Source organism: Cyrtonyx montezumae, unplaced genomic scaffold (assembly GCF_038088225.1).
Source record: "Cyrtonyx montezumae isolate F1298 unplaced genomic scaffold, pur_monq_1.0 scaffold_31, whole genome shotgun sequence".
In the NCBI taxonomy this organism is placed as follows: domain Eukaryota; kingdom Metazoa; phylum Chordata; class Aves; order Galliformes; family Odontophoridae; genus Cyrtonyx; species Cyrtonyx montezumae.
In genome coordinates this window covers 1,287,980-1,301,903 of record NW_027072036.1, presented here as the reverse complement: position 1 = coordinate 1,301,903, position 13,924 = coordinate 1,287,980, and the positions used below count along the sequence as shown (strand labels likewise).

The 13,924-nt window shown below is 46.4% G+C and overlaps 1 protein-coding gene across 10 annotated transcripts in view; it reads right to left on the bottom strand.

Annotated features, from left to right (window-relative positions):
• HIVEP3 (HIVEP zinc finger 3) overlaps window positions 1–13,924 on the bottom strand; it is a 213,788-nt gene that overhangs the window by 43,924 nt on the left and 155,940 nt on the right. For all 10 annotated transcript variants that reach the window (XM_065744398.1, XM_065744399.1, XM_065744404.1 and 7 more), the window contains 2 exons: window positions 6,651–12,310; window positions 2,725–2,870 (listed from right to left, as the gene is read on the bottom strand). In XM_065744398.1, the coding sequence (XP_065600470.1) occupies window positions 2,725–2,870; window positions 6,651–11,765 (5,261 nt within the window). In that variant the 5' untranslated portion in view covers window positions 11,766–12,310. The remainder of the gene's footprint in view (window positions 1–2,724; window positions 2,871–6,650; window positions 12,311–13,924) is intronic.

The window sequence follows — 13,924 nt, the reverse complement described above, 5'->3', positions numbered from 1 at the left end:
TGCCCAGTCTGTGATGAGGTGGAATGCTGAGCTCCCACCACTTTGCAGTTTGTTTGTACATGGGTCCTTGTGATGGGAGTGAACGCTGGCCCCAGCACAGGTGTACCCAATCCTATGACATTCCTGGATTTTCCATAAAATGTCACTGCTGAAATTACATATAGTATGGTCTTGTAGACTTGTTGGCAAAGAGAATTCACTCTACAAACAGGAGCCCACCCAAAACTGCACATTCCATCTACATTTAACCGTGGAAGAGCCAAGGCAGAGCCACACGCATTCCTCCTGCATCCCCAAGAGACTAAAGCCACAACAGAGAGAGCGAGCACAGCTCCTAGAGCCTCCAGCAGGTTCATCAATTTGATCCATAAAGATGGGCAGCAGGTGTGATGGAAGCATGAAATGTGGCTTTCCTTGTCTTCTCCGAACGCCGCAGAATAAGGTTCTGGCCAGCAGCAGGGGAAGGAGCAGAGCTGGTCCTGGGTGCTGTGAGCAAGGCAGCAATGGGGAAAAGGCAGCGACGGGGCTGGAAGGGGAATGTACAGGATAGGATGTACAGTGGGAAAAAGCGAGTGCTGAAAATAGCATTGAGAAAGGGAAGAGCTCAAAGAAACAAAAACTGAGAGGAAGATACTGCTAGAAGAGATACAGCAAGTTCAACTTGAGTAGGAGTACTTGAACTTCTTTATAATCTTGGTAGAGGCAGAAAAGCACAGGTTGGCTCCACAAGATTTGAAACCAACTGTTCAGCAATGGAAGGAAGGGTCAAGCCTGGGACAGATCATGTGAAACCGATAAATAAGGGAAGAATGAAACAAAGAGGAAATATTTAGGGGGGGGGGAGGAATAAAGTAGGTGAAATAACATCTTGAGAATGGATGCACTTTTGGTGAAACATTTGCAGGAGATGGCAAGGAATTGGTCTGATCCATGAAGCATCTTGTGCAAAACACTAAGCAACCCACAGATTAATCTGTAAGAAAACATCCTTGCAGATCTGAGCTGCTGAGACCAAAAGATTCAATATCAGAAAGCTTTTGGGGCTCAGACATGAAGCACCAGCCCTGCACCAGCACCTCGGGAGAACAGCCTGTCCTTCCTGACACCATCTTATTGAGATATTAAACACATTTCTCTGATCTGGTGCCTTACATTTGTGCCTGTGCTTGGCATTAAGCAGCTACTATATTCTGTCTTACATCCAGAAGGACGGCTGCCTTAAGCTGATGCTACAGGAACTTTAAAATAAAACATAACATACGCTGGGGATGACTAATACGTTCCCTGATCCTGGCTTATACAGAACATACTGGAAAAGTTGCTTTATTTTGTGTCTGTCATTTAGAAAATGTGACTCCCCACTCATTCTGCTCTGGACAAGGGGACACGGAGATGTGGCATTGAAGTACTGTCCCCAAAAAGCCTCCGTGGAGCAGCTCTGTGAGGGGCAGGATGATTTTCATCCATGTTAATGCTGAGCCTCCTTAATTGCACTTAGGAAGGAGTCCTGGATAACCCAGCTGAGGGAAATGGAGGCTTCTTATGGAGACTCAAGGCAATAAAATCCAATGCTCATTTGGTCCCATGGCCTTGCATGCAACAGAAGGGTGGCAGCAGTGCACTCATCACACATCCCAATCTGCTGTCTTCCTGCCATTCTCTGGCTCCCTCCCTAGATCACTTCACCGTAACCATTACAGGTTGAGGGCAGGGGACAGGGAAGGGCTCTCCCTTTATGGGTTGGACCTTGGTGCTCACCACTCACTGCCAACCTGCGCCTAAACCCGAGCTGAGCACACAGTGCCTGTCTGGGTGAGAGGTGAGCAGTCCTGAGCCAACAAGCAGCTCTCCTCTCAAAGCACTGCTTTACTCCTCTGGTTAGATGGGTTGATCATCTGCTAATGAAACAGTTTAAAATAAGTGCAAACTTCAACAGGTAACAGCAGAGAGAAAACCACAACCACTGACTAATTAAAGCTTTTTTCTAGCACACAAAAACCAAGACCACCCAATGGCAAGAGAAGAACTGATGAATCCTGCTCAGGATTCTACAACACACAGGAGCGATGATCTTGAAGTATGAAACTAATTGAATCCTACAGACGTGCTACTCATTAACTGATTTTTCCTTTTTGAATAGATCAACAATAATATTAGACCAGTGCTGAATTACTGAAAGGCACTCTGAATTACCTGGACCTAAGAATGAAGATATACAACGAATTTAGACCTTGTAACCTTTCTGGTTTGATCTACTTCAGTTGGGTGGGTTTAAAATCACAAAGATACAGTGGTTCTTTGCTCCCCCATCAAAAACACACGGAAAGAGCTCCTCATGTTCTCATCATAATGTCAACAACCATAATGAACTTCATTTTCAGGAGAAGGCTCTGGAAGGAAGCAGAAGACATGGAGAGCCATCCCTGCCACATCAGAGACAGCTCCAGGACGCATTTGTGCTCTTCAGCTGTCTTCACTCAACCACCTGGTCAGAGATTAGATCAAGGGGCTCTTAATTGAAGACAACTCAGAAAAGAACATGAATGCGGACCAAAGTATCTGCTGATCTTGAAGGGTGGGATTTTAAGGAGGCTACAGAAAGAAATCGGGAATCCAACTATACCTGGCCTCCACACGGCACCTCCACTGACTTGCCATCAATGTAACCAGTAACTCCTATACAATTGGCTGTGATACAAAAAGAGAAATAGAATTGACACTTACCCTCCTTCAAAGATCTTGATCCTGACAGGTTCCCCTCTTTTGGTTACAACAGCCTCTTCTTCTGGTTTTCCTCTTTTTTCCTCTTCTTTCTCAGCTCTAGTTATATCTTTTCGACCTTCATTAGAAAGGAGCGAAGGCAAATGAACCTATCTCCCCAAAAGAGCAAAACAATCATTGATTACATACAACATCACTCTACATACTCCACAGACCAAACACTGCAGGTTGAATCGGCAACCCACCACACAGGCTGCTTGTGACAGAACAACATCTCAAGAAATAAGGCTTCTGCTTCTGGATTTTGAGCCCTGCAGGTGGAGTTATATTTACAATGACCTCTTGGAAGTACTATTTAGGTGCATAGTGGCTCAGGGCTATCCAGGGAGGTGTTGGGGTGACTCTGAGCACGTGGCACAGCCGCAAATCTCCATCCCCAAATCCACTGATGTCTTTGGATCATCCTCTCTCTTAACATGCACAAACATCTTGAGAACAGACCTCACTAGAATTCATATATTTAACCTCAGCCCCTGGATTTCCCCCTCGCACACACACACTCACACAGTTTTGGACCTGGGCCATCTAAGCTTGATGTAAATCACTTGACAGTCAGAGCTCGCGGGTGATTTCCTTTCACCAAACTCTGCTGCTGAGGGCACGGTGCACAGAAAGCCACAAAACCAAAGGGAGAAAACAACCCTCGACCTCCCCACATGTTCCCAGGATGACTTTGCTTTTCTCACTGCTACCCCTGCCACCCTTTGCTCATAGCCAGGTCTAAGCCAAGTGCTGATATCTCATCTTGCACGTGTAATGTTATTTGTTAAAGTATATGGACTGAAATGTTAGAGCTGCCTCCCTTCCTCTGCCCATTGCAAGTGGAGCTCTCACACCTGGAATGGCATCTTGGGACGTTTCCCTGCTAAAACCTGACAATACACATAATGGATCTCCAAAGCTTTGATTAATGGGTCTCCAAAGCTTTGAAAGAGGGAAGCAGGCAGCCTTTTACCCAGGTTACTTTTTACATAAATGCAAAAACACCTTTGAAGTACAACTGAATCACCCACATTCTCACTTCATATATTATTTACTGAAAAAGAGTGAGGGTTTGAAAGGCATAGGGTTAGGAGAGGAATTCTGGCCTGTAGAAGTTTAAATCTGAGCTGGTCACTTTTGACTCTATGGCCACTGAAGTCAGGGTGATGAAGCACTTATCTCAAAGGGACTCACGAGGTGCCACTGTCTCAAGCTCAAGAGAGACCTGTGAAGTTCCATAGGACCTGGGGCTGCCCTCTGCCCTGGGTCAGATCACACAGTTGATCCCAGCTCCAGGCCATCAACCCCATGCACGCTTCCAAGATGCCTCCTGGGAATGATCCAAGCTCCCCAGATGTGCACTGGGCACTGCTTGTGTTATCCATCCAGGACAAAGCAGGGCCAGGCACCATTATGACAATTTAACAGCACAGATGGATCTCTATGATTCTATGGGGATGGACTCTGTGCTTGGAGCCAGACAGTGGCACCTCCGAAAATTAAACTTGGATCACTATGGCTTCATCTCCTGATAGGAGCTACACGTCCACAGCAGTGCCAGTGAAAGCCTTCCCAGTTCAGTTCCTTGTTTACTGAGGAATACAAAACAATTGACTTTCTAGATGTAGCATGAGGTTTATTTATTGCAACTTTTGAAAGCACAAAACATAGACAGATGAAAGGCACCGTGGAGAGCCAAAATCATACAGTCACTACTACCCCCTGTTACAATCTTGTTTAATTTACAAACTGCACAAGCACAATACAGTATAATTAACCATCCCTACATGCACACTGCAGCCTACAGTCACTCCAGAATTGATCTGCTCAGTAAATCCCACTGGTAATTTAGAAATCAAGCCAAGTACGTAGACAGTATACACAGTACTACTGCTTGCTGGTAGCTTGCTGCATGCATAACTGTACAAAATATTAGAGCTTTTTTACATTTTCTGTTGTGTTGACTGACAGCTTATAGTTCCATAAGGAAAAAAAGATTTCAGGAAAGTAGCTGGAGTTAACTGAAGGTTGAACTCTCAACCTTTGATTGATGCTACTGTGCTGTAGCTCTGGGTAATCACGTCTTCCTGAATAACCAACAACTTCCTAATCTGTGCCAGTCATAAGCATTGTAGAGACTAAACTGGGGATTTCACTCCCACTGATCATCTAATTAAAAATATTTCTTTACTTGGCATGAGGTCAATCTATCTCCATTGAAATTAATGTAATTCTTTAAAACCCACTCCTTCTAGCAGCAGGTATTAATATTAAAATTAGGCTATACTGTTTTCTAGGTGAATTGTGCAGGACAAGCCCTTGCTTTTGCAAACTGCATTGAGAAAACAGTAACTTCTGCAGGGTTTTGTCTAAAAGGTTTGTCAGCCTTTGAGTAAAAGTACGCAGTGAAATAAGTGTTCGGATGAGTAAGGGCTGAGCCGCTCCCGTGTAGATCTGAACTCTTAACTTTGGGATATGAGGGTCTCTTGTATTTCTAAAACACAACGCTTTGTGTTCATTTTAGCACCATGTCAAAGAGCAAAGTTCAAAGGAGCACAGGCACTTCTATTAGAGAATGAAATCAAGGATGGTACAACACCCTTCAGATAAAATCCACTGAAAAAGAGTGCATAAATATCAAGCGTTTGTGAGGTTATTGCACTGCACAGGTAATTATCTGCCCCCAGGCTCCAAGAAAATCTGCCTTTTGGATTTCTGCAGGAGAATGATGGAAATGCTGAATAGAAATAAAGATTTATTGAATCACAGCGACTCTACTGTGCATTTTAAGACATATTTATAAGCAGCAGCTGCAGCAGCGATTACGATAAATTTAATATTCAGAGTTCATTTCATGATTCAGAAATAAAATGAATAATCCATCAATATAAATTGACTTGAGATGAATATCAAATTGCAAAATCTTTCGAGCAATTCTGTTTGCTAATCTACATGAACATGACCTGGATTAAAGGGATCTGTATGGTTCAGCATTAACTGAGAGAGAAAAAATCTGGCCTCAACGTGAGATACAGAACTCCAGATAGCAGAAGCATCTTAAAGACTTCTGCACCCATGTGGCCAATGTCTTTGGCGAGCTCTGCCTGCACAAAGCCATTTAGCTTGCTCCTCTTAATTCCAAAGACGACGTATAAAATATCCTTATGTATCCAGTAAAGCAGGCAGACAGCTAAGGACATTAACTAAATGGGCTAAAAGACATGGGTGTTTTCACAAGGCTCCATGTCTAACCTACTGAGGCACTTTTATAAATGTCACTGCATGCCTATACACTTCTTTGGGAGCCTAAATATACTTGCAAATCTCCCTTTAATATTTTTAAATACTTTTAAGCATGCCTCTCCATGTTCATTAACGTGAGATCAGTAGATGCACAACCAGACAGAATCCCATTTCCCCAAGGTAATCCTTTTTCATTTATAACATGCAAAATGTAGGGAATTATAACAGCATTTATATATTAAAAAAAAAAAAAAGAAGAGTTGTAAAGCTATTTGAAATATCGAGACAGAAATGCAAATCAAGTCTAATCCTTTGTGCTCGAGCAGTGGTGGTTCATGGTGCGGTGGTGATTCCTACATGCTCTTTTGATTACAAGGCAAGTAGAAACACAAATTTGGAGAACACAAATACAGCACATTGCTTTGGAGCAGGCTTGCCTTTATTATTATTATTATTATTATCAGTTTTGGGGGGGATTCTAGCGGGTGTTAGCTTCTTCACTCTATAAGTTTCACTGAGAACTTACCAAACTGAGAAAAGGACGAACAAATTCCAATTAAACTAACAGTAGCAATTCCCCATCCCTCGTCCCCCTCTTCCCATGTATCCAAATAGATGAGGAGAAATATATAGGATTGCATTACCTCTGTCATTTTGGGCTTCCTGGAGCTGGACGGGACAAGCCTGCCTGCCTCTGGCCGTGGAGCAGTAGCCATGGTGTAGGTTTCCCTGCTCACCTTCTGCTTGGACCTCAGGAGGGACAGGGCAGCTTTAGTGGATATACCCGGAAGGTTGGGGTTATACAAGCTAATACACCAGCTGGCATACACCGAAGACCGCCGGTCGACTTGCTGGATGTGATTTGGCTTTATGTAGTTTAAATAGCACCAACTGACATTAGTGGTTGTGTGGAGACTGGGGAACTGAAGTACCTTCTTCATATCCGTACCTTCTCGAGACTTCATTGCACTTGGAGGGACCTCAGACAGAGGTGCAGGGCTTGGAGTGCTTGGTGGAGGCTGCTCCACCGGCTCTTTGGAGTCTTCCTTCTTCACGCTTTGCAAAGGTGCCTTGCTGAGGGGCTGCTTGCCAGCAGGCTGCTGGTACTCCTCCGGCGCCTCGAAGCTTGGAGACCCGGACTGGGACACAGCTTGCTGCAAAGTACTTGGGGTTTCCTTTCGCTCTGACTGCTCTAAGGACAAACTGGGTGGTGTTTCAACCTCAACCCTGCCTTGGCTTTCGGTAAGAAAGTGAGCTTTATCCTGCTCTTTCCCTTCCTCTATTGCACTGGGTGGCTGAACCACTTCCAACTTCTCCTCTGCTTCTGACACTTCCTCCTCTTTCACTCTTTTCTGCTGTTGCGTTTCCATCGTCAGCTCCAAACTACCTGCTGGAGAGAGCATCCTCTTGCTTCCACCAACGGTGGATGGGCCTCCCTCCAGCCCGAGGACGCTGTCTGCTGGGGAGGTGAGTGGAATGCAGCCCTTTCTCTCTGGTAGGGGTAAGGGCACCCTTAGATACGGGCTCTGGAAAATCCTTTGCTCTTCTGTGATCATCTGTGCCAGATCGAACCCAAGGCCGTGCACATCAGCACTGCAGACTAGGGTGCCCTTCGGTTGGCAATCATCGAATTTGGGGAGTACAATAGAAGAGGAACTGCACTGGGATTGAGTGACCAGGATCTGGGAAAGCGTGGTGTACATGGCGCTCCCGTAGGACGGCATGTTGGTCTGAATGCGGACGGGGACCACAAGGGACACCATAGGGTCCGACCGCGTGGGAACGACAAGCTGAGCTGTGGACACGGGCACTGAAGGGCTTGTCGTGCGGGTCAGGGGGTGCAACCGAGTGTCTGAGCTGTATTCCGTGCATGGGGAAAGGCTGGAGGCCCCTGCTGCTGGGAACAAACTGGATTTGAGCTGCGGTAGATGTCCCCCAGCTTCTGGCAGCTGGAGAGCAAACTGAGACTGAAGAGGCAGGAAAAAGGCAGAGGGGATCGGCGATGAGCTGGGGTAGTGCATCGGCAAAAAGGAAGGGTGCTGCCTGAAGGGGACCTCAGTGGGGTGTGGCATCAGTGGCGGAGCAAGGTGCAGTGGGCCCGGGTGCAGCAGTGTCTGCTGGAGGGGCAGCGGAGGGGTCTGGAAGATGGAAGGGGGAAGCTGAGGCATGGTGAGCTGCGCTGAGAGGAGGTCGGACATGGTGTGCGCAGCAAAGAGCTCTGCAGGCTGCCCCGGCTGGGGCAGGAGGGGCTGGTAGGGGAAGATGGAAACTTGTGGGGAGAGGTACTGCTTTTCGTGCAGCGCTAGCTGGGGGATGGGATGGAAGACCTGCAGGGCTTCTGTGTAGGGCTGGGTATATGAAGGCTGAGGGCTGTCTTTTGGCTGGCTCTTATCACTTGGGTAGGTACCGTGAGAGGGCAAAGGGGATGAAGATGGTGGCTGATGGGGCAAACTTGTTGAGGGAGATTTGCTTGAGGAAGGAACTGGGTCTTCTGCCTCTGGTCGGCCTGCTGGAGCTGGGTCTGGCTCATGCTCCGGATGCCTGGTAAGGGACGCCTGCCTCACTAGAAAGCATTTCCTCCTCTCCTGAGGAGCTGAGGAGGTGGAGGGGCCGGGGGTGGAGGCAGGCGTGGAGGACAAGCTTCCATAGTCAAAGGACTTGCTGCGGGTCTCCGACATCTGGGAAACATGGGACACATTGGGCGTCTGCTCGGAGGCAGATCTCCGCATCTCCCTGGAATGGTGGTGGTGGTGGCTCGGGACCATCAACATGTGGGAGCCAACACCTGGAGGCTTGGAGTGGGATTCGGGAGGCTGGCTGCTGGGCTCTGTCTTGCTGTGATCTTCCCTATCGAACGACACAGAATGGCTGGAGCCATGGGATATGCTGCTCTCCTGGCTTGGACTTCTGGTGAGAGAGACCGACTCGAAGCTGGACTCTCCGGAGGACTGAGCCATTTCTGCCAGTCGCAGCCTCTTCTTTTTTGGTGGGAGTTTCTCTGCAGGGAGCTGAGAAAGCGTTTGGCTTCTCTGAGGCCATTGAAATTCCTCCGTTTTTTCTGGCTCTTTTGGAGGAGGCTCTGGCTCTGTTTCTGGTCTGTCAGGCTCTTCTGTGACCAGAATCTCTGGGACCTGGATGTTGGGCTGTCGCACCAGCTTGGGCTGCAGGGAGTGATGTGGGCGGCTGTGCTGTGTGGTTGGCTGAGGTGGGTACTGCGGTGTGGGCTTCTCTTCGCCCTCCAAGCCGCTCACCTGCTCAATGGAGTCGGACTTCTCAAAGGAGCTTGTGTGCTGGATGACAGAGATCTCTTTCGAGGTTGTCCTTCTCTCTTTGCCCTCCGTACTTGAAATCAGTTTGGTATTCCTGGAATGGAAGCTGGCACTGACATCAGAAGCTATGGATTTCCCTGGGTCTGCTGGTGACGTCATGGATTCACGGGTTAGGTTTAAAGCGACGTCAGATGATGCCGGGTTTGCAAACTGAGCCCCTGGCCCGGTGCTGGAGGAAGGAGTATCTGACAGCTCAAAAGCTGGAGGGTCCTCATCATCGCCCAGGCTCTTCTCTTTTCGTCGTTTTCGGAGCGGGGTAAGCTCCAAAGTGCTCCCAAGCTTGTAATGCATCACCTGGGGCCATGTGTCAGGATCCATGACATTCTTCTCAGTCTCTGAAGAGGTATGGGAAGTGGAAGAACGTGGCTTTGAGAGCTGCAGTTCTGAACAGTAGTATTTCTTATGGGCTTCATAATTATCCTTTTTCTTATACCGAGCACCGCACACGTTACATTCATACATGAATCCTTTAACTTTCGGCCCCTTCCGTGATTTTTTGGTAAGATCGCTTTCCTTGGTTTCAGGCTCCTCAGGAGGTTTGGAAACAGTTTCTTTGCTCGCAGAGCCAACCTCCTCCGTGACATATTCTACTCCCAAAGGTAGCTCGATAGCTGGTTGTCGTTTTAGCATTCGAGGATGGGAAGAAAATGCTTGGCTGCGGCTTAAGACTTCAGGCTCCATGATGTGATCATCAAATGAATAGCTACCTCTAAAGGTGTGTGGGGAGCTTATAGTGCATGCAGCAGAAGGCATTGAGTGGCTTCTTAAGAGAGGCACTGTCTCTGTGGCACTGTGGGATTGCTGAAGTGACAACAATGATTGTTCGGGCTTCATTTTTTCACCATGGGATGTCAATGTTTTTGAGGCATCCAACTGGCTACTGGAACCAGACTTGATATCAAACTGAAATGGTTCCCTATAAGCAGCAGACTTTGGAGATTCAATGCTGCTACGTCTAGATAAAGAGCTTCTTCTAGGCTTAACACTATCTATTTCACTGGTATCTACAACAGCTTCATTAATTGTAATTAGCTTAGTGATGTGTTCAATAACCTGTGTTCTAGGCACAGATAACGGTACCATACTGGGTTTTTCTTCGCTAGAGAGATGTGGAAACCCCTGCGTTGTGTTTGTAGACAACATTGCAGTCCTTTGCCCAATTCTACCACATTTCCCAAAAATAATTTCTGCATAAGATTTTGCATTAGTATTTGGGGGGCTGATCTGCTGCTCTGCACTTTCTGACCTGGAGAAGTAGCCTGACTCAGTACTTCCTTTGCTCCCCGGGCTCAGGAAAGCTTGTTCATCTATGACCTTCTTCCGTTCGCTTAGGCGGAGTGCGAGCTTCTGCTTTATCGTGTGGGTATCTTCCGATTTATGGCTCAGAGCTTGGTCGGATGGCGGCTCCGCAAACTGGCTGCTGTCCTCGAGCGACTGAGACATACTGGAATGGGACAGGGAACAGCGGTCGTGGCTGGAGCCTTGGCTCCCGGCGCTCAGCAAGCTGCTGGACAACAGGGTGTGCTTCTGCCTGGGGGAGAGCTCTGCGGGGTGGCCCGACATTGCTCCCGTCTCCTCCTCCGAATCTGTGCTTTCTCCTTCTGTTGGCTCCTCAAAGTCCTCCCCACCAATCCTCTCCATTTCCAAGCTCGACGGATACATCTCTGCTCCTATCCCTGAGGCCAGCCCAGCTTTTATTCGATGAGCATGAGACTTCCTATGCTTATACAAATTGCTCTTAGTCTTAAAAGAAAAGCCACATGGAATGCAAGGGTACGGCCTCTCACCTGTGTGTGACCTGATATGTTTTTGGAGCACACTCGGCTTCGCACAAGGCCTGCTGCAGTACTGGCAAATGTATTTGCCTGGCTTCTGAGGTTTCTTTTCCTTCTTGTGCACTTCCTCAGCTTGTTTTAAGGAAACCTGTGAAGGGCGAGGGATGAAGACCTTTTGAACGGATGGCATGTCCTCTCCAGGAATGATTGGTGAATGAGAAGGTAAGAGCTGGCCGTGATGCGTGTGAAGCCCGGGCGATGGAAAGGAGCCAGAGGGACCTGGTCTTACTGGATCAACTAGCTGCCATGTGGGCCCTTCAAGGACGTGCTCGGGTTTCCCAGGAGACATGAATGCTGGTGACAGTGCGTGCTGCTGAAGCTGCGAGACGTGGGGAGGGTGCTCAAAAGAGGAAGGCTTAGGTTGCTTCTGATGTCCAGTCTTCTCCTGAGATTCCTCTCTTGGAATCGGCAAAGAGCCAGAAAAGTGCTGCTGTGATATGAGATCTCGGAGAGGGGTTCCTTGCGAAGAAGTGGAGCTGCCCTGATACGTAGCTGCAGATGAAATACTGGCTTGGAAAGCCTCTCCTTTGGGAAGCCTCTTTCTTGGACTTTCCTCAGCCTTTTTTGTGCTCTTCTGGCTTTGTTCAGGATCCATGACCTTAAAAGGGTCTTTGAATGCTATTTCGGGAAGGTTTTGGCAGGCTTCATTTACGAATAATAAAGGTCTCTTCTGCAGATTCCCTGTTTTGCCTGCATTTGCTACGAAGCTGGAGTCGCCAGGAGATGGTTGTTGATTTAAGATTTTACTAAAGTGTCACTAGTTGCTATTTGACTCAAAAAAAAAAAAATGTTTCAAGGTCAATAAAGTTCACATTGGTAACACATGACAAACTACTTCAAAGAGAGAAAACTTTCCAAAACTTTTAGTCCAAATATTTTCCTTGTGAACTTGGTTAAGGCTTTAAACCTTGCCATTTTATTTCAGTTGACAGTGGCAAGCCTTCAAAGTCAAGATGCAACCCACAATGTGTCTCTTGTTTGTTATGCAAACCTTTGAAAACTTGAGACTTTAGCGCTCATCTCATAATGATCTTTTTTTCCTGTGCAAGGAAAATAACGTTGAACGGCGTACGTCCCCCCGTGTCTTCCTTCTGTTCCACTTCTGAGTTCAAAAGCCTTAGAAAAGCATTTCCAGCATTTCTGCAATTACATCCAAGAGAAAAACAAACAGAAAAAATTACTTCAGCATTTGTATTTAAGTAATCAAACAGTGCTACTTTTACAGAGAACAGCTGTAAATATTTTGCAAGAAGAAATTCAGAATAACTGATTGAATGTCTACAATTTATGAGGCATCACTTGTAACGATAACCTAAACATAAATCGTACTAAGTCAAACCTCAGCGACTTAAGCTCAGGGTAATGTACACATAAGCTGGCACTGCAGCTGTAACCAAATACAGTAACTTGAAACACACTCAGATCTGAAAAATGTATTTAAATAGCTTCGAACGTGGATTCCTCCTAATCTCCTGCAAACATTTAGAGTTTTACAGTTTTCTGTAATTGCGCTTCCCTTCCGAGCAGACTACACAGTAAAACTGACTATACACAAAGCACTGCCTAATGCAGCACACGCATTCACTGACGAATAAAAAGCAAATCTTTCTGCATAAAATCCGCTCCTAAGCTTGCAGTAATCTTCTGTGTCACTTACAACAATAGCAGGCAAAGTGAAAGGACATGCACTCTTTTTACTGAAATTTTGTTGCTTTAATTTCCTGCCTTTTGCTGCCAAGCAATGATGCAAGTCCAACTCCTATACTATGCACAGATTTCATATGGGCAGGATGTAGAAATTGCTTCTCTATAAAGGCAAACCCACCTTACAATGGGAAGATCTACAAAACCTACCATGCTTGTCAGCAAATACAGCTTTTAATGAGACACTTGGAGAAGAAATACTCTGATTGCAGTGAAAGAAGACAGCATCACCAAGAGATGGAATAGAAAGTAGGAGGAATGCTCACTTTTTAAGTGAAACAAACTGATACGTATAATTTACAATGAGATAGAAAAGAAAGTATTTTCCTTATGAAAATATTCTCTGCTTTGCTACAGCAGGATGGCATTGGTTTAATGGGAGCTTGCTCAAAGCCCTGCTGCTTTGCTCCACCCCCATGCAGGTGTAGAGGGCAGGGATGCAGATGGGCTGAAGAGTAAATCACACAAAACAGGGTGCCTGAGAATTTAGCTGCTCAACAGCCCAGCCCCACCCAGAGCAGCATCAGTGAAGAGTCAGCAGAAGAGATCCATTATGTTCGATGCAAAATTCTCTATTTATCTGGTCCAACAACCTTGTGGATGCTCAGCATTCCATGAGAAAGAGCAGATGTGGGGTGTAAGGTAATTCAATTTAGCACTGTCTGAAAACATGGTAGCATCCAAACAACCAAATTTTTCAGGAGTGGTTCGGAGTTGTCTATTCTTTGGGTGGGATTGATTCTTCTAACCTTAGATGGGAAGAAGTTGGGGTTCAAGTCATGAAATTTCCTACCCTCTCTTACCATCACTGGGAGATATATATGTCAGTGAGGGACCCCATGGGGACAATGCATCCCACATGGAGGTTTTGGATCAGTGAGACTGTCCTGATTTGTCATCTCTTAATAACTGGAACAGTGACTTACTTGGTCTGTCCTGATATCCACATGCACAGAAAATTCACTCCTATCTTAATGCTTTACTTTCCTTTTTCTGATCTCCAGCAAAAACTTTGCTTCTTCCCAGCCTTGCACTTGCCCTGACTCGCTA